Source organism: Cebus imitator, unplaced genomic scaffold, assembly GCF_001604975.1.
Source record: "Cebus imitator isolate Cc_AM_T3 unplaced genomic scaffold, Cebus_imitator-1.0 Scaffold121, whole genome shotgun sequence".
Lineage (NCBI taxonomy): Eukaryota > Metazoa > Chordata > Mammalia > Primates > Cebidae > Cebus > Cebus imitator.
In genome coordinates this window covers 2,141,924-2,169,557 of record NW_016107436.1, presented here as the reverse complement: position 1 = coordinate 2,169,557, position 27,634 = coordinate 2,141,924, and the positions used below count along the sequence as shown (strand labels likewise).

The 27,634-nt window shown below is 37.9% G+C and overlaps 1 protein-coding gene across 1 annotated transcript in view; it reads right to left on the bottom strand.

The window, feature by feature from the left end:
* MED13 (mediator complex subunit 13) overlaps nucleotides 1-27,634 on the bottom strand; it is a 124,292-nt gene that overhangs the window by 68,256 nt on the left and 28,402 nt on the right. The window contains exons 4-8 of the mRNA XM_037742444.1: nucleotides 20,923-21,068; nucleotides 19,581-19,778; nucleotides 17,452-17,646; nucleotides 15,878-16,040; nucleotides 15,580-15,690 (exon numbers count right to left, since the gene is read on the bottom strand). Coding sequence (XP_037598372.1) covers nucleotides 15,580-15,690; nucleotides 15,878-16,040; nucleotides 17,452-17,646; nucleotides 19,581-19,778; nucleotides 20,923-21,068 — 813 coding nt within the window. The remainder of the gene's footprint in view (nucleotides 1-15,579; nucleotides 15,691-15,877; nucleotides 16,041-17,451; nucleotides 17,647-19,580; nucleotides 19,779-20,922; nucleotides 21,069-27,634) is intronic.

Below are 27,634 nucleotides of genomic sequence, written 5' to 3'. Positions count from 1 at the left end.
TTCAGTGTACACTGAGATTTCCTAACTCAGTGAGGTGTGTGTGTGTATATATATATATATATATAAATATATAAAATATTATTTTTACACTAAGAAACTTTTAAAATGTGGTAAGATATTGAGTTTACACATTCGGTATCATGTTTTTCTTTTTAAATTTATTTTACTTTTTTGTTGAATCAGAGCTATCCAGAAAGAGTATTAAAAAGCAGTGTCAGGCACTTATTTGAAGAACTCTCTGTTGAGAAGACATGCTGAGACATCTTTTTGTGCAGAGCTTGGGAAATCTTATTGTGCACAGAGGAAAAAAGAACCAAAGTTATCAAAGAAAACCAGACTTGTTTCAAAAGGACATAGGAGAAATCCACCATTATCCTGATATCAAAATCAAAGACACTACACAAAAAGAAAACCATAGACCATGTTCTCTTAAGAACACAGATGTAAATAATTAACAAAATATTAGCAACTCCAATCAGCAAAATATAAAAGGATAATACATCATGACCAAATGAAGTTAATTCAAGGAATGTAAGGTGTAGCATTCAAATGAAAAAAATATCATGCATCACATTAACAGAATAAAAGAAAACCATATTATCTCAATAAGTACAGAAAAAGCCCTATTAATACTATTAACATATTAAACCCCTATTCATATAGACTCAGTAACCAAGGAATAAAAGATAATTTGCTTGATTTGATATATATCTATAAAAAACTAAAACTAATATCTTACTTGATGTTTAAGTGTGACTAATTTCTCCTTAAGAACAAAGGAAGAATATTAGCTCTCAACCTTTAATGTTTTATTGAAGGTTTTACCCAATGCAATAACCCAAGAAAAAGATCAGAGATTTCAGAGGAAGAAGATAAATTGTCTTTATTCACAGTCAACATTATTACAAACTATACAATGAGGCCAGGTGCGGTGGCTCACATCTGCAATGTCAACACTTTGGAAGGCCGAGGTGGGTAGATCGGGTAGATCATGAGGTCAGGAATTCCAGACCAGCCTGGCCAATATGGTGAAACACAGTCTCTGCTAAAAATGCAAAAATTAGCCAGGCGTGGTGGCGGGCGCCTCTAATCCCAGCTACTCAGGACACTGAGACAGCAGAATCACTTAAACCCAGGAGGTGGAGATTGCAGCAAGCTGAGATCACACCATTGCACTCCAGCCTGGGCAACATAGTGAGACTCTGTCCCTCTCCCATGCCTGTCAAAAGAAACTATACAATGAAAAGGGTCAGACTGATCCCCACCTAACCAATCTTAACATTACTAGACATAGGCCAACCAGATACCATGTCTCTGATGTGACACAATACAAAGCAACACAGACACCATCTATGAAGTACTCTTGCCAAAAATATTGAAGTTGAGTCTAATCAAGTAATCAAGCCCCAAGATCGGCACTGAGCACTGTCCAGAACTTTCTGATGATGGGAAGTTCTGTATGTATGTATATATATACATATTTTTTAAAAAAAATTTTTTTTTTTTTTGAGACACAGTCTTGCTCTGTCACCCAGGCTGGATCTCAGCTCTCTGCACACTCTGCCTCCCAGGTTCAAGCAATTCTCCTGACTCAGCCTCCTGAGTAGCTGGGATTACAAATGCATGCCACCACACCAGGCTAATTTTTATATTTTTAGGAGAGATGGAGTTTCACCATTTTTTTCTGGCTAGTCTCAAACTCCTGACCTCAAATGATCCATCCATCTCGGCCTCTCAAAATGCTGGGGATTACAGGTATAAACCACCACACTCAGCCTGTATATGGCTCTTGAGCACTTGAATTGTGGCCAATGCAACTGAGAAACTAAATTTTTTTCAAGAGACAGGGTCTTGCTCTGTCACTGAGGCTAGAATGCAGTAGTACAATCGTAGCTCATTGTAACAAACTCCTGGACTCAAGAGTGCTTCCCAAAGTGCTGGGATTATAGGCATGAGCCACTGCATACAGCTGAGGAACTGAATTTTTAATTGTATTTAAATCCAACTACTGTAAATTTAAATAGCCAACAGTAGTTAGTAACACAGCTAGTATTGGATAGCACAGCTCTGCAGGTACCTTCCACTTACAGAAATGCAAAGGAAAAAGGAATAAATTAAATGACACTAAAAGAAGTAAAATTACATGACAAGTACAACGAAAAATCCAGAATGTGAAACACTCTATAAGAGAACTGACCTAGTTTTAGCAACCAAGTCAATGTACTGAAAAGGGAACAGTAGACAACTACAAAGAGATTTAGAAAACATAAATACCACATGTTTACTCCTTCTTTGAATCCCAGTCAAATAAACTGCAAAAAGGCATTTCTGAGACAATTCGGACAAGGTATTGTAACAACAGAATTATAGTCACATAAGAAAATATTAGTATTTTATAGAGCTGCACACTGAATTATTGCAGAAGTGTAATGATATTTAAGATTTGCTTTAAAAATCTTTATCAACAGCATAGCATAGGGAACTTAACAAATAAAGTACTATATATCTATAAAATAAAGTATTATGAACTTTTTAAAAATAGTGAATCTCTAAGTGCTAACATGGATAAATACCCAAGCTATTTATCAAAAAAAGAATAAGTTGCAGAAATATAGCATGATTCCATTTGGGTGAAAGAAAGCAGACAGGGAAGACCTACATACAGAAGAGGGGAACCTGTTAATTTTTAATTTTATATTCTTGTGTATTGTTCGAACTTTTTATTTTTATTTATTTTGAGATAGTCTCACTCTGTCGTCCAGACTGGAGTACAGTGGTGCAAGCCCAGCTCACTTCAACCTCCACCCCCGGGTTCAAGTGATTCTCACACTTCAGCCTCCTGAGTAGCTGCGATTACAGGCACCTGTACCACATCAGGCTGGCTTGCTTATTTATTTATTTAATTTTTAGTAGAGACAGGGTTTTGCCATGTTGGCCACGCTGGTCTGGAACTCCTGACCTCAAGTGATCCACCTGCTTTGGCCTCCCAAAGTGCCAGGATTATGGGCATGAACCACTGCACCCAGCCTGAATTTTTAAACGAGTTTTTTTTTTTTTTTTTAAACATAGAAATTTGTCATAAAAACAAAACAAAACAAAACACTCCAAGCAGGTCCCACCCAATTTATGAACAATCTCTTTTTTTCCTTCATGTCATTGCCCAGGCTGGAGTACAGTGTGGTGATTAGAGCTCACTACAGCCTTCCAAAGTAGTAGCTGGGATTATAGGCAAGAGCCACCCCACTGGCTTGAATGGTTTTTTTTTTTTTTTTTTTTTTTTTTCAATATTTTCAATGACAAGCACCATATTACTTTATAAGATGAATCCTCATCACAAATAGTTCCAATTGTTAGAAGGTAAATTCTTAACACTGAATAGAAATTCGTGTTTTCTGTATCTTCCAGCCCTTCAGACCTCTAGACCTCTTTCCACATTTTTTGGAGACAAAGTCTCACTCTGTTGCCCAGGCTGGTCTGCAGTGGCCCAACCTCGGCTTCCTGCAACCTCCACCTCTCAGGTTCAAGCAATTCTCCTGCCACCGCCTCCTGAGTGGCTGGGACTACAGGTGTGTGCCACTATGCCCAGCTAATTTTTTTCTATGTTTAGTAGAGACAGGGTTTCACTGTGTTAATCAGGATGGTCACGATCTCCTAACCTCGTGATCTGCCCGCCTCAGCCTCTACCTAATTTCTAAAGCTGCACTATTCAATAATGGTAGTCACAAGTTACATGTAGCCATTAGACACTTGAAAAGTGGGTAGTCCAAATTGAGAAGTGCTGTAGGTGTAAAATATCAGTTTTCCAAGACATGTTATAAAATAAAGGAATGCCAAATATCCCACTAGTGTTTCATCACAATGACTGTGTGTCAAAAGAATATTTTTAATAAATCAAGTTCAATAAAATATACTGGGCTAGATATGGTGGCTCACGCCTATAATCCCAGCACTTTGGGAGGCCAATGTGGGCAGATCACCTGAGGTCAGGAGTTCTACACCAGCTTGGCCAACACGGTGAAACCCATCTCTACTAAAAATACAACAAAATTAGCCAGGTATGGTGGCGGGCACCTGTAATCCCAGCAACTCAGGAGGCCGAGGCAGGAGAATTGCTTGAACCCAGGAAATGGAAGCTACAGTGAGCTGAGATCATGCCACTGCACTCCAGCCTGGGTGACAGAGTGAGACCCTGTCTCAAAATAAATAAATAAATAAAATTTAAAAAACAATTTTTAAAGATCGTCAGCAACAGAAAAGGTCTAGATGAAGCAAACATAGTAAGTGACATGGGTGATTGATAAATAGGAATTCCTTGCCCAATTCACTTACTTTTGTCCATGTTTTAAGTTTCTAAGAACTAAAATGCTAAAAACAAACAAAAAAAACATAGTTTGAAAGATTTGAGAAGCAAGATCAAAGTATTCCCAGGTCCTTGTTCATTCCATAAAAAGAACAAAGATTCTACTTAACTTTAGACTTTAAGGAAAGCAGGCACAATAAATGATTAAATCAATTAACAAAAGAATAAAAATAGAACACCAAACTTCTAAATCAGGAGAAGAAACTGAATAAAAGAATATAAAAAGGAAATAAACAACAGTATCATTCACTTATCAATTATTCAAGTATCTGTCTACTAAAGCAATTTTCAAAGTATGATCCATGAACCCTCCTTTTTAGGAGTTTCAGGGGTTCAAAACTATTTTCATAATAGCACCCCAAGACACTATCTGCCTTATTATGTTGAAATTTACAAAAATGGTGCAAAAATAGGCAGTAAAACTTCTAGCAATTGAACATGAATTGAGGCAGCAGTATCAACTGTGACAGCAGTAATAGTCATTGTTTTCTCCACCACCACTCACTGTCTGTTTTTTATGATAGTATTACTTAAGAATGTCCTTCATGAAGACAGTAAATATAATTTATATTATCTTCGTCCTTACACACATCCTTTTGTACTATGTATTAAAAAAATAGGAAGTGCATACAAAGCATTTCTGCTATATATTTGAAGTACAATGGCTACTTTGAGGAAAAGCACTTGTACAATTATTTGAAGTACAAGCTGAAACTAGCTTTTTTCATGAAACACCATTTAAAGAACAAAAGGACTAGTAGATAAACTAAGATTATTCATATTTGGTCATTTGGCAGATTTGGTTATTAGTCCATCGAACATGAACAAAATGAATTTGTTATTTAAGAAGAACTGATAATTTTGAGCCTGACTGATAAACAATGACTGCTACTGCTAATACAGTTGGTACCACTGCAAGATTTAGAATTTTGGAAAACTTTATCCGACACAGTAAGCTTGATAGCTTTCTAACACTTAAATACTTTTCAGATGAGATCACTGGTAATATTAATAAATGAAATATTTTGATACTCTGTATTGACTGAATTCCACATCCTCAAATTCAACCAACCACAGATAAAAATATTATTTTTCAAAAATGAAAAGTTAACAGTACAACAATAAAAAGATGTAAATTGGGCCGGGCGCGGTGGCTCAAGCCTGTAATCCCAGCACTTTGGGAGGCCGAGGCGGGTGGATCACGAGGTCAAGAGATCAAGACCATCCTGGTCAACACGGTAAAACCCCGTCTCTACTAAAACTACAAAAAAAAATTAGCTGGGCATGGTAGCACGTGCCTGTAATCCCAGCTACTCAGGAGGCTGAGGCAGGAGAATTGCCTGAACCCAGGAGGCAGAGGTTGCGGTGAGCCGAGATTGCGCCATTGCACTCCAGCCTGGGTAACAAGAACGAAACTCCGTCTCAAAAAAAAAAAAAAAAAAAAAAAAAAAAAGGAGATGTAAATTGTAAAAGCAATACAGTATAACAACTATTTACATATCACTTACATTGGATTAGGTATTTATTATAAATAATCTAGAGATTATTTAAACTACACTGAAGGACCAGGTACAGTGGTGCACACCTGTAACCCCAGCACTCTGGGAGACTGAGATGGGTGGATCACTTGACGCCAGGAGTTCAAGACCAACCTGGCCAACATGGTGAAACTCCATCTCTATTAAAAATACACACACAAAAAAAATTAGCTGGGTGTGGTGGCACATGCCTGCAGTCCCAGTTACTTGGGAGGCTGAGGCACGAGAGTTGCTTGAGCCAGGGAGGTGGAGGTTGCAGTAAGCCAAGATCACACCACTGCACTCCAGCCTGGGCAACAGAGCGAGACCCTGTCTCCAAAAAAAAAAAAAAAAAAATAGTACACTGAAGAATGTACATGGGTTAGATGAATACTGTATCATTTCATATGAAGGACTTGAGCATCCGTAGATTTTGTTATCTGTGAGGGTTCTAGAATATCAATCCTCCACGGATATTTAGAGATGACTATATACAACAAAATGTGCCAACATTCAGATCTGTATAACCCAGTAAACCAATATTTTTCAAATGACAATGCATGTCACAAAATCTAAAGATCCATTCAGTTATTGTGAGAGTACAACTACTAACAGGGCTTTAGATTCCACATTGCAACTAACCTTTAAGAAACTACCACTTGTCAATTTTTGGTGTAGTAGCACAAGAAAAATATCTGAAGAAGTTATTAAATACTTTCCTCTCTTCTCCAATTGCATAGCTACACGAGGCTGGATTTTCTTCATATACTTCAACCAAGGCAATATTCAGCAATAGGCTGAATGCAGAGGCAGATATGAGAATTCAACTATCTTACCACACTCAATATTATAGAGACTTGCACAAGTGTAAAACAATGTCATTCAATTAGGTTTTTGTTACTGTTTTGGAAAATATAGTGGATGTCTATAAAAATAATTTTATTCATGTTATTATACAGAGATTATTTTAATAAAATAAGTGGTGCTTTAAAATTTCTCTAAAATATAAACAAATGTAATTAATAAAAGTACTTTGCAGTCTTCAATAATTTTTAAGACTTTAAATAAGTTCTAAGACAAAAAAAACTTGAGAATTACTCTACTTTATGCAAGGATTTTAAATCCCTACATAAGATTCATTCATCTGAGGAGAGGATTCATTCATCTGAGGAGAACTATTTAGTTATGTCCCAAGTATACAAGGGATGTGAAAAGTAAATGGCCATACATTCACTTACCCACTATTAAGAGTAAAAAAGACTATTAAATGGGGCTACATACTAATAGCAGTGGGTCTCTAAATTTTTGACAACATTAAATCAGCCCTTTTCTTCCATACAGACCTCTTTCTAAAAGCTAGTTTCTTTAGAGAACAATTTAATTTCATGCTAGAACACAAACTCATTGAAGAATCTTTGTAAAAAAAGAAACTGCCCTCAAAGCACAAACCAACAGAGTAATCCTTTCAAATTGTTTTTTCCTATGAATGTTAGGTATGCAGTACTTCAGTGTTAACATGTGAAATTTAATGTATTGCTTTTTACTTTGCAGCCTGCTTTCTATGTGTTTTCCTACAAACATTCCACCACACTAAAGTCTAGCATCAATAAATGTGCGCTATTCAATCTTGCTAATAAGAAATGCAACAAACAATTTTATGCTTCTCACTTATTATAATGGCAAAAATAATTTTTGAAGATAGTTCTCAAATCAGTGAAATCACAAGAAAAACCAACATTCTTTATATGCAAAAAGCGTGAGTAAAATTGGTAGAATCTTTTTTGATGTCACATGTACTCGCCTACAACTCTTTATCACATCACCCATCTAGTTTATTTCCTTCCCAGTACTCATTCAAATTTTTTAAAAATTTTACAGTTCTTAAGGCTGGGCACAGTGGCTCACATCTGTATTCCCAGCACTTTGGGAGGCCAAGGTGGGAGGATCATTTGAGGTCAGGAGTTTGAGACCAGCCTGGCCAACACGGTAAAACCCCATTTCTACTAAAAATACAAAATTTATCTGGATGTGGTGGCATGCCCCTGTAGTACCAGCTACTCGGGAGGCTGAGGCACAAGAATCACCTGAATCCAGGAAGCGGAGGTTGCAGTAAGCCAAGATGGCATCACTGCACTTCAACCTGAGCAACAGAGCAAGACTCTGTCTCAAAACAAACAAACAAACAAAAAAATCCTTCTTAAAAACAAATTATCTGCCTCACTTCCAATAGAATGCAGACTTCATAATAGCAGGAGCTTTGTTAGCTAGTGTATTCAGAGCCTAGGACACCTTCTGCCACAGAGTAAGTGTTCAAAAAACCTAATAAATAATTGATAGTTACAGTAGTATTATTTTTTTTTAAGTAAGCACAAGCAAAAAACACCCATGGAAATAACCTGTATGTATGTCCATCAAATCCAGAATGATTATATGAACTATGATACTTCCATTCAGTGGAATATTAATAAAATTTTTTTCATTTTTCTTTTAAAAAAGAGAGTACTGTGACATTGTCCAGGCTAGTCTCAAACTCCTGGTCTCAAGCAATCCTTCTCCCGTGACCTCCCAAACTGCTGGGATTACAGGCATAACCCACCACACCTGGCCGCGGGAAAATTTTTAAACAATGAAGCAGAACTATAAGTAACTAATATGGAAAGATCTGAGCCACATTAAGTGAAAAAAATTAGCTATGAAAAATACATCAGAATACTACTTACGTAAGGTCAGGCATATAATCTGACGCATGCCTGTAATCTCAGCATTTTGAGAGGCTGAGGCAGGAAGACCGCTTGAGCCCAGGTATTCAAGACCAGCCTGGGCAACATTGCAAACCCCATCTCTACAAAAAATTTAAAAATTATCTGATCATTGTAGCACATACCTGTAGTTCTAGCTACTTGGGAGACTGAGGCAGGAGGATCATTTGAGCCCAGGAGTTTGAGGCTATAATGAGCCATGATTTCATCACTGCACTCCAGCCTGGGTGACAGAGCTTGTCTTTAAAAAAATATTTATTTGTTGAGAGGAGAATACATAAAATTAAATATGGAGAAATAATATCTAATTGGCAACTAGCCACTTCTAGGGAGAAGGAGTAGGATTCAGGGAGAGAAAGGATGGTCAAGGGGTACTTTAGCTTTATTAATATACTTTAAACTTTTAAAAATAATTTATATTCATGTAAATTGTCTGTTACAGTTATAATTTTTTTTTTTTTTTTTTTTCAAATCAATTTTTAAGAGAAGCCAGTGTTATCAGGCAGGGTCTAGGCATACAACTGACGCAGAAGAAAACCATTATAGAGAACTGGTTATACAAAACAGAGAAAAGTGAGGCAGCCCAGAGACTAGTAACAGCAGGCAGCTTCTATGACTTCAGGCACTGAAAGGACAGTAAGATGGTGTAGTGTCCCATATCCCAGAAGCTCAGGATGGTGCTAGAACCATGGCAAGATCTGCTCAGTACTAACTGGGACCATGAAGAAGGGGCTGTGTTCATGGGACACAAGGGAGGTGCTGCTAGAGTTGGCTCAAAAAGGAGTTGGTAAAGACCCTGGCTTCTTCCCTCCTCTTATCCTACAATCTTCTGTTAGTGCTTCCTATTAGCCAACTCCAGAAAGCAAAGGAGTCTAGGAAATTTAATTCCCGCCAATACAGAACAGAACAGAGAAAAAGCAGAAATGGATTTGAGAGTGAGCTAGAGGCTAACAGAGTCAGTTATCAGTGTATGCCCTAACTTCCTATATTCTATGGCAGAAGAGGATACACATGTAGTAGCTCACTGTCTGCCTTACCTTCACTTAAGAAATAAGAAACTAGATTTGTGGTGGGCAGAGAACCTAATGTACAAAATGTAATCGTAATTTTTTTAAGTAAATGATTAGAAATGCTGTTATTTACTAGAGCAGCAAACTAACCAAAGCAAGTCACATGTATAGATTATGTAAAATTTTAGCATATTAAATCTCTATATGCCTGTGAGGAATTTCTGAAAATATATTTTTAAAAAAATGACTTTTTTTTTCTGACATGGAGTCTCGCTCTGTCGCCACACTGAAGTTCAGTGGCACCATCTTAGCTCACTGCAACCTCTGCCTCCCAGGTTCAAGTGATTCTCCTGCCTCAGCCTCCTGAGTAGCTGGGATTACAGGCGTGTACCACCATGCCTAATTTTTGTATTTTTAGTAGAGATGGGGTTTCACCATGTTGCCCAGGCTGGTCTTGAATTCCTGACCTTAAGTAATCCACTCACCTCAGCCTCCCGAAGTGCTGGGATGATAGGCATGAGCCACTGTACTGGGACAAAAGAAAATAACTTTTTAAAAATAAAAGTTCAGCTTAAAGACCAAGAATTTAAACTTATGTTGCCAACATGCATTTTTTAATGCCTTCCTTTAAAACCATTTTAGACAAAATACTTAAAATCCACATCTTTTCAAAAAGAATAACATAAAAGTCTAGGTTAGGAACTAAAAAATAATTGATAAAAATTCTAACAGAGGGAAAGAAAACTCTTAAGTTTTTTTTTTTTTTTTTTTTTTTTTTTTAATTTTTTCCCTTCTTTTTTTTTTTTTTTTTTTTTTTGAGACAGTGTCTCACTCTGTCAACCAGGCTGGAATGCAGTGGCGTGATCTCAGCTCATTGCCACCTCCTCCACCCGGGTTCAGGCAATTCTCCTGCCTCAGCCTCCCAAATAGCTGGGACTACAGGTGCATGCCACCACGCCCAGCTAATTTTTGTATTTTAGGAGAGATGGGGTTTCACCATGTTGACCAGGATGGTCTCGATCTCTTGACTTTGTGATCCGCCCACCACAGCTTCCCAAAGTGCTTGAATTACAGGCATGAGCCACTGTGCCCGGCCAAAAAACTCAAATTTATCTTTTTCTTAACTTTTATTTTAGGTTCAGGGGTAAATGGGCAGGTTATATAGGTAAACTCATGTATGTCATGGGGCTCTGTTTACAGATTATCACACAGATATCTGTGTGACACAGATATCACACAGGTATTAAAAGCCTACTATCCAACAATTATTTTTTCTGCTTCTCTCCCTCCTCCCAGCCTTCACTGGACCCCAGTTTCTGTTGTTTCCTCGTGTCCATGAGTTCTCATCATTTAGCTACCACTTATAAACCAGAACAAGCGATATTTAATTTTCAGTTCCAAAATTAGTTTGCTAAGGAAAATGGCCTCCAGTTCCATTCATGTTCCTTCAGAAGACATAATCTTTCTTTTTTATGGCTGCACAGTATTCCATGGTGTATATGCACATTTTCTTTATCCAGTCTGTCACTGATGGGCAGTTAGGTTGAATCCATGTCTTTTCTATTGTGAATAGTACTGCAATGAACACTACATGTACGTGTCTTTATGACAGAATGAATTATATTCCTCTGGGTATACATATCCAGTAATAGGATTGCTTGGTTCAATGGTTCTAGAAAAGCCTTAGTTCTAGAAAAGCCTAATTTCATTTAAGTATTCTTTTGGTCTTAGACCAGAAACCAGCAAGCTTTTCCTGTAAGGAACCAGAAAGTAAATATTTTACGCCCTGGCGGGCCAGTCTGTGTCACATCTACTCAACTCTGCCACTATGGGGCAAAAGCAACCACAGACAATATATAAATAAATGAATGTGGCTGTGTTCTAATAAATCCTTATTTATCAATACTGAAATCTGAATTTCCCACAACTTTCATATATCATAAAACATTCTTTAACTTTTAAAAAATATAAAAATAATTTTCAGTTGGCCAGGAATGGTGGCTCATGCCTGTAATCCCAACTCCGTGGGAGGCCAAGGCAGGTGTATCACCCGAGGTCAGGAGTTCAAGACCAGACTGGCCAACATGGTGAAATCCCATCTCTACTAAAACATACAGAAAATTAGCCACGCGTGGTGGCGCGTGCCTGCAGTCTCAGCTATTCAGGAGCCTGAGGCAGGAGAAATGCTTGAACTCAAAGGGCGGAGGTTACAGTGAGCTGAGATCGTACCACTGCACTCCAGTCTGGTGACAGAACAAGACTTAATATAAAAAAAAAAAAAAAAATCATTTTCAGCTTACAGGCCATACAAAACAGGCAGGGGGCCAAATATGGCCAATTTATCATAGTTTGCTGACCCTACCATCCTTATACAAATTATGTTCAAGACTAGGTGTGGTTTTTAGCTATTTTAAACCGCTAAACAATAGCTAAATATATCCTGTTTTTAGTCCAATCTAACAGAGGTAACTTTTCAACAATATTGCCAGACTTTTAAAAATCACATATTCTGTAATCCAAAGAGTCTGCATAAGAACATTCAAAAAACATACCAGCACACTTGAGAGTCTGTCATTATATTCAAACCAACAGAGCTAATGTAAGAAAAACCTTGGCCCTAACCTGCAGGCACTCCATTCCTTTGGCTCATTTCCATGAGAAAGACAGGTGACCATCTATTTCATCACAAATTCTGGCTAGGATGTCAAGGCCATTGTTTACCTGACTGCAAAAGCCTATGATCTATGTTTAATCTGCAGGATAAAATAATAAACTCTAGGCAACATAAAACTTCTCATAAACAAATCTTAACAAAAGGCCTTAATATATAAACTAAATAAATTTCTAAAGAATTCCACGTTCGTCTATTCTTCTACCAATCATTCAACCAGTATAGTCCATTAGAAAGCACGACAGTTTTGTGATGCTTTGACAGTTTTGCTACTTTTTGATAGTTTTTCCCATATAGAATCCTATTTTCTGAATCTTATTTCAGTATTTCACCTACAGCTACCCAAAGAATGTTATAAGAAATTACTCCACAACACCCAGCACTGCATTTACCACATAAAAAAAAAAAAAATTGTAGCTGGAAGCACTCCCCTTGAAAACTGGCAAAAGATAAGAAGGTCCCCCTCACTCCTATTCAAAATAGTATTGGAAGTACTGGCCAGAACAATCAATTAAGGAGAAAAAAATAAAGGACATTCAAATAGGAAGAAAGAAGCGAAGCTATCCCTGTTGGCAGACAACATGATTCTATACCTAGAAAACCCCAGTCTCGGCCCAAAAGCTCCTTCATCTGATAGACAACTTCAGCAAAATTTCAGGACCCAAAATCACTAGCATCCCTATCCTATACACCAACAACAGCCAAGCTGAGAGCCAAATCAGAAAGGCAATCCCATTCACATCTGCCGCAAAAAGAATAAAATAACTAGGAATACAGCTAACCAGAGAGATTAAAGATCTCTACAATAAGAATTACAAAACACTGCTCAAAGAAATCAGAGATGAGGCAAACAAATGGAAATACATCCCATGCTCATGGATAGGAAGAATCAATATCCTTAAAATGGCCATTCTGCCCAAAGCAATTTGGACTCAATGCTATTCTTATCAAACTACCAATGACATTCTTCACCGAACTAGTAAAAGCTATTTAAGAATTCATATGAAATCCAAAAAGAGCCCAAATAGCCAAAGCAATCCTAAGCAAAAAGATCAATGCTAGGGGCATCATGTTACCTGGCTTCAAACTATACTACAGGACTACAGTAACCAAAACAGCATGGTACTGGTATTAAAACAAACACACAGACTAATGAAACAGAATAAAGCCCAGAAATACAGCTATACATCCACAATCATCTGATCTTTGACAAAGCTCACAAAACAAGCAATGGGGAAAGGACTCCCTATTCAATAAATGGTGCTGGGATAACTGGCTAGTCACATGCGAATGACTAAAACTGGACCCCTTCCTTACACAACAGACAAAAAAAATCAACTCAAGATGTTATAAAGACTTAAATGTAAAACCCAAAACTATAAAAACTCTGGAAGACAACCTAGACGATACCATTCTGGACATAGAAATGGGCAAAAATTTCATGACAAAGATGTCAAAAGCAATCACAAAAAAAGCAAAGATTGACAAATGGGATCTAATTAAACTAAAGAGCCTTTGCACAGCAAGAGAAACTACCAACAGACTAAACAGATAACCTACAGAATGGGAGAAAATTTTTGCAAACTATGCTGACAAAGGTCTAATATCCAGTATCTAAAAAATTTACACAAATTTATGAGAAAAAAAAAATCCTATTAAAAAGTAGGCAAAGGACATGAGCACTTTTCAAAAGAAGACATATGTGCAGCCAACATGCATATGTACAAAAGCTCAACATCACTGATCATGGGAGAAAAGCAAATCAAAACCATGAGATAATATCTCACACCAGTCAGAATGGCTATTATCAAAAAGTCAAAAAATAACAGATGCTGGCGAGATTGAGAAGAAAAGAGAACATTTATATACCGTTGGTGGGAGTGTAAAATAGTTCAACCATTGTGGAAAGCAGTGTGGCGATTCTTCAAAGAGCTACAACTACCATCTAACCCAGCAATCCCATTACTGGTTATATATCCAGGGGAATATAAATCATTCTGCCATAAAGATATATGCAGCACACGAATGTTCACTGCAGCACTATTCACAATAGCAAAGACATGGAATCAACTTAAATGCCCATCAGTGACAGACTGGATAAAGAAAATGTGGTACATATACACCATGGAATACTGTGCAGCCATGAAAAAGAAGGAAATCATGTCTTCTGCAGGAACATGGATGGAGCTGGAGGCCATAATCCTTAGCAAACCAACATAGGAACAGAAAACCAAATACTGCCTGTTCTCACCTATAAGTGGTAGCTAAATGATGAGAACTCACGGACACAAAGAAGGGTCCAACAGACACTGGGGTCTACTTGAGGGTAGAGGCTAGGAAGAGGGACAGGAGTAGAAAAAATAATTACTGGGTACTAGGTTTAGTACCTGAGTGACGAAATAATCTGTACAACAAACCTCTGTTACATGAGCTTACCTATTTCACAACCCTGCAAATGTACCCCTGAACCAAAAAACTTAAATAAAAAAAAAAAAGGGCGGGTGGAGGGGGTAAAAAATAAATAAAATTTTAAAAAATTTAAAAAAAAGAAATTACTCTGCAAAACCCAATGCTGTGTTAACTATTAAAAAAAATATTGTAGGCCAGGCATAGTGGCTGACACCTGTAATCCTGGCAGTTTGGGAAGCCGAGGGGAGGATTGTTTGAGTCCAGGAGTTCGAAACCTGCCTGGACAACATACCAAGATCCCTTCTCTACAATTTTTTTTTTTTAATTAGCCAGGTGTGGTGGCACATACCTGTAATCCTAGCTATTTGGAAGGCTGAGGCAGGAGGATCACCTGTGGCCATGAGTTTGAGGTTGCAGTGAGCCATGATCACTCCAGCCTGGACAATAAAGCAAGACCCTGTCTATTTTTAAAAAAAGAAAGAACCCTTGGGAGAAATTCCTCAGGCAGTACCATCAAGGAAGGAATGTTTTTCTCAAAAGATTTGTATGCCTTTTATACCTTATAGATGCTATATATATGATAGCCCAACATAAAATTGTCTTTTATTTAGCCACTAGGAAACAAAACTTTCACCATTCACCTCTAGTAATGGTGAATGAACTTAAGGCTTATATTTATATGTACTTCTAAAATCAGCTTCAAATTCCTGAATTATTTTTCTTGAATTTTCTTTTGAAAAAAAATCCTAACATATCATGTTCATGTAAGCTATCTCAAAAAAAGTGGGCATAAGTATTCAGTAGCATAAGAAACTATCACACATAGGCATCAATCAATCGGAAAATAATCTACCTCAAACAACTGCAATTTGTTCTTTGTGTGGCTTCAACAAAATCCCAGGATGCCACTTTAGCAGCTGTCTCTTCTTCACATAGACCACCTGATGAAGCAGAATACTTCCTCCTAAGATTTAAAGTTATAAAATTCTTTAGAATTCATAAAATTTTCTATTAAACCTGAATTTAGCATTAAAATGGATTTTAAACATCAATGTTTTGAGTAAAGAAAAACCATACAAATGACTGTTTAGATATCTTCTAATTATAATTATCAACATGCAATGTTTGAACTTATAAATGAAAATACACACTTTTTCTGTGCTCTGTTCATATTGCATTCTTGCCAAACTCTATCCACCACATGATTTGCTAATTTTCTGGGTATTTTCCCACCATGGTGGCTAGTACTATCGGAGTTGAAGCCATCAGAGACTGAAGAAAATTTGACCCACTTCTGAGCAGACTGAGGATCAACTGAAAACAAAACAGAACAAAAAACAGGCTGTAGGAGAATAATGGTAGGTTTAAAGTAACATTGTTTGGGTTTTTAAATAATTTGTGATACAAGCTGCTCCAGCTATCTGGTAAACTTATATTTTGAGACAAAAAGCATGTTACTCTTTGGAACCAGATCTCATTTGGCAAATGTGGCAATCAAGTACATCTCTGCAACCTTGCACTCTCAGTGCCAAAAGTGGGGTTCTCAGGAGCCGGGTAGGGCCAGCACAGGGTGGCGTGTGGGAGGAGGTAGGCTGAGGGCAAAGGAGGAAGTGTCCCATGGATCATGCTGTATAAGCAAACCAGATTATCCTAATGTGTCCAGAGTGATGTCATCAAGGTTGGGGGGCTGGTGGGTAGACCGGAAGGACTCAGGAGTAGTGGGAAGGGGCCCTGGACACTAGCCATGGAGATGCTGCACAGAGCCTGGCTTCCACATCGAGGTGGGAATTGGAGCCCAGGATGAGCCTCTGCGGTGGCACTCTGGCCCTTCTGTCCCTGCCAGCCTCTGACCTGGGTCAGTTAATCATTGCTGGACTCTGGCCAAACATTTTGGTGGTCTTATCTAGTTGGAAATCAGTCTTTTTTTTTAAGGTCAACTGAGCATGAGCATATTTCCCCTCCAATTTTAAAAAGCTCTTCTGTGTTTTTGTATATTTCTCCTCTGTTGTAAAAAGCTCTTCTGTGTTTTTGTTTTAAAGACGGATGAGGGAGGGCAGGGATATAAACCTGTTGCATGAGTCGATGGGTCAGAACTTTAGTATATGCATGCCTCCTTCTGAGTGACGGCATTTTGCAGAAAATAAGCACCTTGGTAACTAAACCCCTTTTAATAGCTAAAAAGCTTTAGTTCTGTATTGACAGTTACCATAAAAGTCTGGGTTCATTTTTGTAGGACTTAATGCCTAAGAATTAGAACACAGCAATGGGCTGCTGTTGGAGTAACGTATATTAAAATTATAAACACATAAAGCTTTAAAAATAAAAGTATGCAACTTTTAAATACAGAAAGCAAAATATCTAAAACAGGGAATGCAAACTGGATGGCAGTGTATCAGTGCTGATTTTCTGACTAAGAGGATGGAGTAATAGTTGTATATGAGAGTGTCCTTAATTTTGGGAAATACACTGAGTACACAGGAGTGATAGGACGTTATGTCTGTAGCTTGTTCTCAAATGGTTCAGAAAAAGACCAACGATAATGAATGTACATATAGAGAGAGAGGGCGATGAAGTAATAACAGTTTGGAAATCTGGTTAAGGAAATTCTTTGCACTACACTTGTGACTTCTCAAGAAGTTTGAAACTATTTCAAATTATTTCGTAAATACTTACTGTACATAAAATAACAGATTACCAGAGTTGATGAGACAAATTACTTCAATACCTGTTTGGACTTCCTCAGGAGACGTAGGTGGTGTAAGTGTAACTGAAGACATAGCAGGATCTCTTGTGGAAGCAGGCACTTGGTGGACACCCAAGCAAGATGATGAACAGTGAGTGGATCCCACAGAGCTAGGAGTAGGAATGTCTGACTGAGGGACTACAACAAAGCATGCTGGGTAGATCATTCTGACACCAGCTGAAAGGGGAAAAAAAGGACAGGAAAACCAATTACCTTTGTGACTAGTGAATTAGTTTCATTCAAAAGCACTACAAAGTAAAAGTAGGTATCGTATTTGTACAAATAAAAATGCATTTTTATAAATATAAGCTTCTTTGGCATAAGTTTTTCTTTTTTTGAGAAGAAACCAAAATAAGCTGTTAGTAGTGGTACCTTTGCTAAGAGAGATTTGGAAAAAAGCAGCTTTCCTTTTCATTTTTTAGATTTCTAGAAATGTGTTTTTTAAAACCTTTATTTGCACCTCTGACCAACTTAATGTGTATTACTTTTTCAATTTTATTTTGTGAGTTTAACAAAGGTAATCTGGACACTAGAATTATGAACCATTTTCTATATGCCTCTATTTTAAAAGTCTAAAAAAATGTGTTTTGTTTTTGTTTTTGTCACAACTGCTCTGATAGTAACGTGTTTATTAAAAGTGAACACTGGTAATCTTTTTATAAAACAAAAAAACCAGGCTGGGCATGGTGGCTCACACCTGTAATCCTTTGGGAGGCTGTGGCGGGCAGGTCACTTGAGGTCAGGAGTTCAAGACCAGCCTGGCCAACATGGTGAAACCCCATCTCTACTAAAACTAGAAAAATTAGCTGAATGTGGTGGTAGGCACCTGTAATCCCAGTACACAGGAGAGTGAGGCAGGAGACTGGCTTGAGCCTGTGAGGCGGAGGTTGCAGTGAGCAGGGATTGCATTGTTGCAGCCCCCTGGGCAATAACAAAGCAAGATTCTGTCTCAAAAAAAAAAAAAGAGGTAATCTTCAGGTATAACATAACATCACCATTGGATTCCATTAAATACAATATGGTAGATTCTAATTTCAATTATCTGCTAAATTATACTTTCTCCATGCCTCTTCTCATGCCTCTCTAAGGTAGAGTATATGTCTTTACTCCACTGTCAGGCTGTGTGACTTGCTCTGGAATGTAAGCATGTGATACGAACCACATCCTAACAGAAGCTTTAAGTGTTCTTGTAGGGTCAGTGCAGTTTCTCTTACTTCTGTCTTCTGCTATGAGATTAACATGTCACAGATATGGGTACTTTGTTAACCTGTGTCCCTGAATGAGAGGACATCAAGAATACAGCCAATCAAAAAATCTGACCCTTTGGGGCTGGGCACGGTGGCTCACGCCTGTAATCTCAGCACTCTGGGAGGCCGAGGAGGGTAGATCACTTGAGGTCAGGAGTTTGAGACCAGCCTGGCTAACACACCTAAACCCTGTCGCTACATGGTGGTGTGTGCCTATAATCCCAGCTACTCAGGAGGCTGAGGCAGGAGAATCACTTGAACCCAGGAGGTGAAGGAGGTTGCAATGAGCCAAGACAGTGCCACTGCAATCCAGCCTGGGCAACAGAGCGAAACTCCGTTACAAAAAAAAAAAAAAAATTATAAGACACGTTACAAAAAAAAAAAAAAAAAAAAAAAACCATACAACACAGGTTGTCAACTTTTCAGCCTCCAAATATTACTTCATCCATAATTAATTGGCCCATTCTAAGCATGGTTCTCTCTAGACAGAATATATTTCCCTGCCCCAATGACTTTGGCTTGGCCATTTAACTAGTTCTGTCTAATGCAATATAAGCAGATGCTACAGCAGAGGCTTTGAATACACGTATATGGTTAGGCTCAGTCCCTGTTATTCTTCTGTTCTCATAAGAACAGCGTGTCCTATATACTGGGATATTCATTTAACCTAGGTTACAGAATCAGCAGATACATGGGGCCAAACCACAGCTAAGATGCACCCCTTAAGTAATGTGGGCAGGAAATAAGAAATAATGTTTGGTGTTGAAAGCCACTGAGTTATTAGTCTTGTTTGTACTCGGCAAAATATAACTAATACACACAATCATGCATTTTCCCTTTAGGAATAATACTCAGGATCCATACCAACAAGAACTTCTACTGCAGCTAAAGAATCATCTTCCCAATCCATATCTTCCTGTTTTTCTTCAGACATGTCCTTCAAGCAACATGAGATAGGATAGAACTGTTTCCATTCACCAATTAATTTTTTTGTAGCTGAATCAGACATCTTGAATGCCTGTCCTGTTAGGGTGCCATTTAATCCAAATGGGCATAAGATAACTAGAAACCCAAAGCAGACATCAAATAAGTAACTAAGGACTGTTTTACCAAATAAGAACACAGTGAACAATATGGCAAGTAATTGTGCAATTATAAAAAAGAAAAGGAAACCAATAATAACCACTCCAGAGAAAAATCAATTTATTATACTTCATTATTGTGAAGAGAAAGTTCAACACTGAGTTTATTATATAAACTGTTAAAAATCTGTCTGCCCAAACTAATAGAAAGAAGCTGGGAATATTTGTGTATCCTTCAATTTACTTTGACTCCCACTGAGAAAAAGCATTCTAAGAAAAAGCAATCTGAGGAAAAACAATACAGATATATAAACCTAAATATTTATAATGTACTGCCATGTAAACTTTAAAAAGTAAATATTAGGTTTAAAGTTAAAATAAGAACACACTGCCAAGCCTTAAAAGCAAATCAGCAATGTTATAAAATATTTCTTCTAGAAGTCAACTATTTTCATAGTATAAATAGTATCAAAAGTCCCTTTGTAGCTATGTTAAACATGGCTTTGACCAGGTGTGGTGGCTGACACCTGTAATCCCAGCACTTTGGGAAGCTGAGGCAGGCGGATCACTAGAGGTCAGGTGTTCAAGACCGGCCTGGCCAACATGATGAAACCCAGTCTCTACTAAAAAAACACAAAAATTAGCCAGGCGTGGTGGCATGTGCCTGTAGTCCCAGCTGCTCAGGAGGCTGCGGCAGGACAATTCCTTGAACCCGGGAGGCAGAGGTTGCAGTGAGCTGGGATCACGCCACTGCACTTCAGCCTGGGTGACAGAGCAAAACTGTCTCCAAAACCAAAGAAACAAAATATGGCTTAGATGACCTGACACACAAGATAACCTTGAAAACTTTAACACATATAATCACAATATGCTATCTAAGAGAACATTTTAAACTACTTCACTGTTCATGGTCAAGAATTTTTTGGTAATACCTGTATTTAAAAACTTATTTCACTGACTTAATACTCTAATGGGGGAGAAAAAAGCAAATGACACCAAAATCATCATTAGGCTAAAGACCGGGCGGGAATTCCATTAATCCCAAAATGTAAAATTATGAAGTTCAATAACGATCTTCTTGAAACAATAAAAGATCAAATACCTACTATAATGAAATAATCTACCTTGAAATGGGCTATTAGACTGTTGAGCAAGGGTGATATGCTCTTCACTGAGAAGGTATACAGGTTGATGTTGGTTAATTTCCACACTGGTACAAACATTGCTGTCTCCATGCAAGAAAAAGGTGAAAGAGCAGGACAAGTGTTCACTAATAAAGAAGAAAAAGTTATATTTTAGTGATGACTAGTGGCCAAAAATTATGTTAACTTGCTTTTGTTTATTAGGAAGTATGCAAAAATGCATATTCTATTTTGCTCGGAAATTCTACTTCATCAGAAGGAAAAAAAAATCATGGATATGAGCAAAGACTTAGCTATAAGAAATGTTCTTCACAACACTGTTTATAATAGGAAAGGCTGCAAATAGAGGAACCAGTTAAACGAGTTAGGTACATTCACACATAGAATTATTATATAGCCACAAAAATAAGTTAAAGTAGAAGAGTAGGTTTATTGTAAAGGGACAGGCTACCAAAATAGTAGGGTCATTTTTTTCTTTTTCTCTTTTAAAGAAAGAGACAGGGTCTCACTATGTTGCCCAAGCTGGCCTATAACTCCTGGGTTCAAGGGGTCCTCTTGTCTCAGCCTCCAGAGTAGCTGGAACTACAGGCATGTGCCACTGTACCCAGCTGTCTCGTTTTTAACGAAAAAAAAAAGTTTTCTTTGGTTAAAGGGAATCAAGGCAGACAACAGAATGGTGACTTACTTTTTATCTTTGCCTATTTCCCATTCTCCCTAAGAAACTAAACACAAATATGTTTCTCATTTTATTCTCAATTGGGCTAATCAATCATTTCATGCAATCTCCTCCCAACCAATAGCGTTATTTTAAAAAAATAACGGGTCTCACAGTTGAAGGCATCCTAGAATAAAGAAAATATGCAAAATAGTACACCTTAATGAAACTCAGGTATGGCTGAGTATACAGGTTGAAAAATAGAAATTCCCAAGGACATCAGAGGTATCCTCTTTAAGAAACAATTAGAAGGGTCAAGTTGCCCAGAAGAGGATAAGAGTAAGAAGAATAAACTCTTCTCATTCCTTCTCCATTCATTTACCTTAGAAATTCATCTTAAAGAACCAGTTTCTTAAACTATGACAATCAACTCAAAACATGTTATACATATATGTATAAGCCCTCTTGAATTTCTTCTGGATAAGCAGAACACAGTGAATTAAAATTAAGTTATGGTAAAAGTAATGCTAGAATTAACAGAAGTACAGATGGTAGAAAAGAGGTGAAAAGCAATACAGGGCTAAAATTTCTTCATCTTATATACATGAAGGAGTCAATACAAATGTCTAAAGTTGATAGAACAAGAAATAGAAATTTAAACATGTTATTTAAGTTACAAATGTAACTGACAAAGGCTAGTCTGAAGGTAGTGAGTTATCTCAATTGACTGTTCAGTTAGTTGCACATCAAACTCTTTGTTCTACTCTTTCCCCTCTTTCCACTACCGCACATGACTAGTCTAAAAAATGTTTTCAGTACAAAAGAAATTTTTTAAGGCTGGGTACAGTGGCTCACGTCTGTAATCCCAGCACTTTGGGAGGCCAACGCAGGTGGATGACTTGAGGCCAAGAGTTGGAGACCAGCCTGGCCAACATGGTGAAACCCCCAGATCCCTAAAAATACAAAAAATTAGTCAGGTGTGGTGGCATGTGCCTGTAATCCTAGCTACTTGGGAGGGTAAGGCATGAGAATTGCTTGAACCTGGGATGTGGAAGCTGCAGTGAGCCAAGATCACACCACTGTACTCCAGTCTGCGCGACAGGGTAAGACTCTGCTTCAAAATAAATAAACAAATAACGTAACAGAAAAACTAAAAATAATATAAAAACCTTATTGTTCTTGGTAAGAAAGCAGTGACACTGGCCAGGAGTGGTGGCTCACGTCTGTAATCCCAGCACTTTGGGAGGCCGAGGTGGGTGGCTCGCCTGAGGTCAGGAGTTCAAAACCAGTCTGGTCAACATGGTGAAACCCTGTCTCTACTAAATACAAAAAAAGTAGCTAGCTGGGTGTGGTTGCAGGTGCCTGTAGTCCCTGCTACTCAGGAGGCTGAGGCAGGAGAATCGCTTGAACCTAGGAGGTGGAGGTTGCAGTGAGCTGAGATCATGACACTGCACTCTCATCCTAGACAACAGAGCAAGACTCTGTCTCAAAAANAAAAAAAAAAAAAAAAAAAAAAAAAAAAGCAGTGACATTGTTGAAAGTTAATAGAGCAATGCTCAAGAGGCAGTATAAAAATCTCTGGAATTATGACAGTAGCCACCAGAAGTAAAAAAAAAATTAAAAAAACAAACAAAAAAACACATACAAAAAACCAACCTGGTTGCTTCTGGGAATGGGACTTGGATATTGGAGCAGGAATCTTTAAGGTTTTTAAATTTGTAATACCATTCTGTTCTGCTTGAATTATATTAAAGTTTTTTAATTTTCAAAAATTATAAATTCTATATATTAATCAGTCATTACTATACATTTCCTCATGCCAATAATTTGTATTTTTATTTAATAAAGTTTTATTTAGGAATAATTTTAAATTTACAGAAAAGTTGCAAAGCCAGCATAGGGCACTCCCATATACCTTTCACCCAATTTCCCCTAATGTTAATGAACACCTTAGATAATTAACACTGATATATTACTCTTAGCCAAACTCCAGTCTTTATTTGGATTTTCTACTTATGTATATTTTCTGTTCCAGGATCCAATCCAAGACACCACATTGAATTTAACCAACAATTTTTAATAGAAAAGAAAAAAAAATAGCCAGTACAGTGGCTCATGCCTGTAAGCCCAGCACTTTGGGAGGCTGAGGCAGGCAGATCACCTGAGGTCAGGAGTTCGAGACCAGCCTGACCAATATGGTGAAACCCCATCTTATTAAAAAAAAAAAAAAGAAAAGAAACAAAAGAAAAAAAAAATAAGTTAAGCTTGTTTCTACTCTGATTAAAATGTTAATCTTAGCCAGGCGAGGTGGCTCACTCCTGTAATCCCAGCACTTTGGGAGGCCGAGGCAGGTGGATGATGACGAGGTCAGGAATTCGAGACCAGCCTATCTAATGTGGTGAAATCCTGTCTCTACTAAAAAAATACAAAAATTAGATGTGTCTGATAGCACACACCTGCAGTCCTAGCTACTCCAGAGGCTGAGGTAGGAGAATCACTTGAATCCGGAAGGCAGAGGCTGCAGTGAGCCAAGATTGAGCCACTGCACTCCAACCTGATGACAGAGTGAGACTCTGTCTGAAAAAACAACAAAAAAAATTTTTTCATCTTACTGGAATAATTATTGAAGAATCATGAAGACTAATGACATCTGCTTTAGTAAAAACGGTATAAATCTTTTTTTTTTTTTTTTTTTGAGGTGGAGTTTCGCTCTTGTTACCCAGGCTGGAGTGCAATGGCGCGATCTCGGCTCACCGCAACCTCCGCCTCCTGGGTTCAGGCAATTCTCCTGCCTCAACCTCCTGAGTAGCTGGGATTACAAGCACGCACCACCATGCCCAGCTAATGTTTTTTGTATTTTTAGTAGAGACGGGTTTCGCCATGTTGACCAGGATGGTCTCGATCTCTTGACCTCATGATCCACCCACCTCGGCCTCCCAAAGTGCTGGGATTACAGGCTTGAGCCACCCGTGCCCGGCCAAAACAGTATAAATCTTAAATAACCACCACATCAAGATGAGTAAAGAGACTGTTAATAAAAACTTTGAGAACTATCCACTCAGGAGCGGACCATTGCTATTGCTCATTTAAAGTAAAAAAACTGAAAACCAGGTATGGTAGGTAGCTCACACCTGCAATCCGAGCTACTGGAGAGGCAGAGTTGGCTGGGTTACTTGAGGCCTAGATTTCAAGGCCAGCCTGGCAACATAACAAGAGACTGTCTCTACAGAAAAATTAAAAAACAACAAGCCATGGTGGCACACATCTAGTCCCAGCTACTCCGGAGGCTGAGGCAGGAGGATTGCTTGAGCCCAGGAGCTATAATCGCACTACACTCTGGCCTAGACAACAGAGCAAGATCCTATCTCTTAAAAAAAAATTATTTAAGTAAATCAAAGAATATGACCAGACCGGCCCACTGGCCTAAGTAGAATTTACATATGGAATTGACCTCTACCTAAATCTATAGTTTGAAGCATAAAGTATGGCATCAACTGGCTGTAACCTCGTCCCACCTCTACCACCTCAAGTTGACCTCCAGTTACATGAATGAGAATACATAACTGCTATTTTTAAGCCTCTAAGATTTGGGGATGGTTTAGTTATAGCAAAATAACTGATACAGAAATTAGCACCAAAAGTGAGGTGCTGCCAAAACAAAAACCTGAAACATGTGGCTTCTGCTTTGGGACTAGATGATAGGTGGAAAGTAATCTATACACTAGAGAAATGAGAAAGCTACTATGTAAGACTGGGAAATGATGTCCCATGTTATATAATGGAGAAATACTTTGTAGAATTATTGCCAGAAATCATCTGCAAGGCAGAAAATGTGCCTAATGAACTTAAAGAACAGATCAAGTAAAAATGTAAATTGGTTTTTAAGAGCTATACTTGATAAAATACTAAAAGAAAGAGATAAAGAACAAAGCTTACTGGCTTGCAAGCATTAATTTAGATAGAGAAAATACAAACAAACAACTCAGGACCAGCAGGGTTGGAAAATGAAACAAATAAATGGTGCCATTACATAGCCTCAGGGAAAAGATCAAATCAAAGTATGACTCTAATATCCTTTGTTATAAATATTAAATATCATTTTTGATACCAGTTGAAACATTAAGGTTTGGATTTTTTCCTCATAGTTTTAAGCCTCTATGCATTTATTTTTCTCAAAGAAAGTATTAAATGTAAACAACCATATGCTTTGAATTTTCTTGTGTGGGAGTGCACATATAGCCATATTTGAATGTCCTCCTTCCTGACACAACTTTTCTATATAACTAAGGATGAGTAACAAAGTATATAAAAAAGGTAATTTCTAAATATTTTTATCTTAGCAAACCACTAATATTTAATAATTGAGAATACATCCATTATGCTCATTATACATACTGACATGCAACACATGCAGAAGCCAATTTTCAAAGCATTTTTCTCTCTTCACTATAATAAAGGACATGAGAATCTAAAAGCAAAACCAAATGCTAAAAACTTTAATGAAAACCTGACAGTCAACCAGCTAGAATTACTGTACATTTTTCAACATTACAAGCTTTTTACAGGTTTTCAGGCAACCTTAGAAGAATTACGCATCATCTTGGTAGGGGGACAAACCTTTAAAAAGCATTTTAAGAATTATTAACTAAAAATACCATGCCAAGGAAAACATTTATTGAGGAAGAGTTGGGTGTGATGGTGAATGCCTGTAGTCCCAGCTACCCAGGAGGCTGCGGATACTTGAAGCCAAGAGTTCAAGGATGCAGTGCACTTTGATGAAGCCTGTGAATAACCACTGCACTCCAGCCTGGGCAACAGGGTGAGACCCATTTCTTAAAAAAAAAAAAAAAAAAAAGATTCAAACAAGAATAACCTACTATGTAGAGAAATTGTAATTTGATTAATTTTAGGGTAAGCATGCTACAGAAATGATTACAAAAGCTGTAAGCTTACTTAGCAACTGAACAGCAAATTTTTAAAATCTGAATTGCCAGTACTTCCAAGAATATTTATAAGTAAAAGCAATAACCTAAAACAGTCTCATAGTCTTTATCTTTAAAAGACAAAAAAGGCCAGGTATGGTAGTTCACCCCTGTAATCCCAGCACTTTGGGAGGCTTAGGTGGGCAGATCTGAGGTTAGGAGTTTGAGACTAGCCTGGCCAACATGGCAAAACCCCGTCTCTACTAAAAACACAAAAAAAATTAGCCGGGTATGGTGGCGTGCACCTCTAATACCAGCTACTCAGGAGGCTTAGGCAGGTGAATCATTTGAACCCAGGAGAAAGAGGTTGCACTGAGCCACGACTGCACCATTGCACTCTAGCCTGGGTGACAAAGCAAGACTTCACCTCAAAAGAAAAAAAAAAAGACAAAGAGGCCTGTAATCCCACTTTGGGAGGCCAAGGAAGGCAGATAGTTTGAGCCCAGGAGTTTGAGAACAGCCTGTCCAGCATGGTAAAATTCCATCTCTACTAAAAATACAAAAATTAGCTGGGTGTGGTGGCGCACACCTGTAATCCTAATTACTCAGAGACTGAGCCAGGAGAATCACTTGAACCTGGGGAGGCAGAGATTGCAGTGAGTCGAGATTGTGCCACTACACTTCAGCCTGGGCAACAGAGTGAGACCTTAGCATCAAAAAAAACAAAAAAAGAAAGACCAAGCGGCTAGGAGACCTGAATTTTATAACCTCACATCTACTGTTCCTTTAATCAGTGGAGTACAGTTCTTAACACAGCATTCAATTCCGTTTCATTTCATACATGAAATATTAAATAAGAAAATTTAAAAACAGTCAGGCTGAGTGACTCATGATTATAATCTCAGCACTTGGGAGGCTCAGGTAAGAGGACTGCTTGAGCCCAGGAAGTTTGGGACCAGCCTAGGCAACATATAACACAAACTTAAAAATTAGCCAGATGGGGTGGTGCATGCCTGTGGTCCCAGCTACTTGGGAGGCTGAGGTGGAAAGATCAATTGAGCCTGGGAAGTTGAGGGTGCAGTGAGCTATAATGACACCACTGTACTCCAGTCTCAAA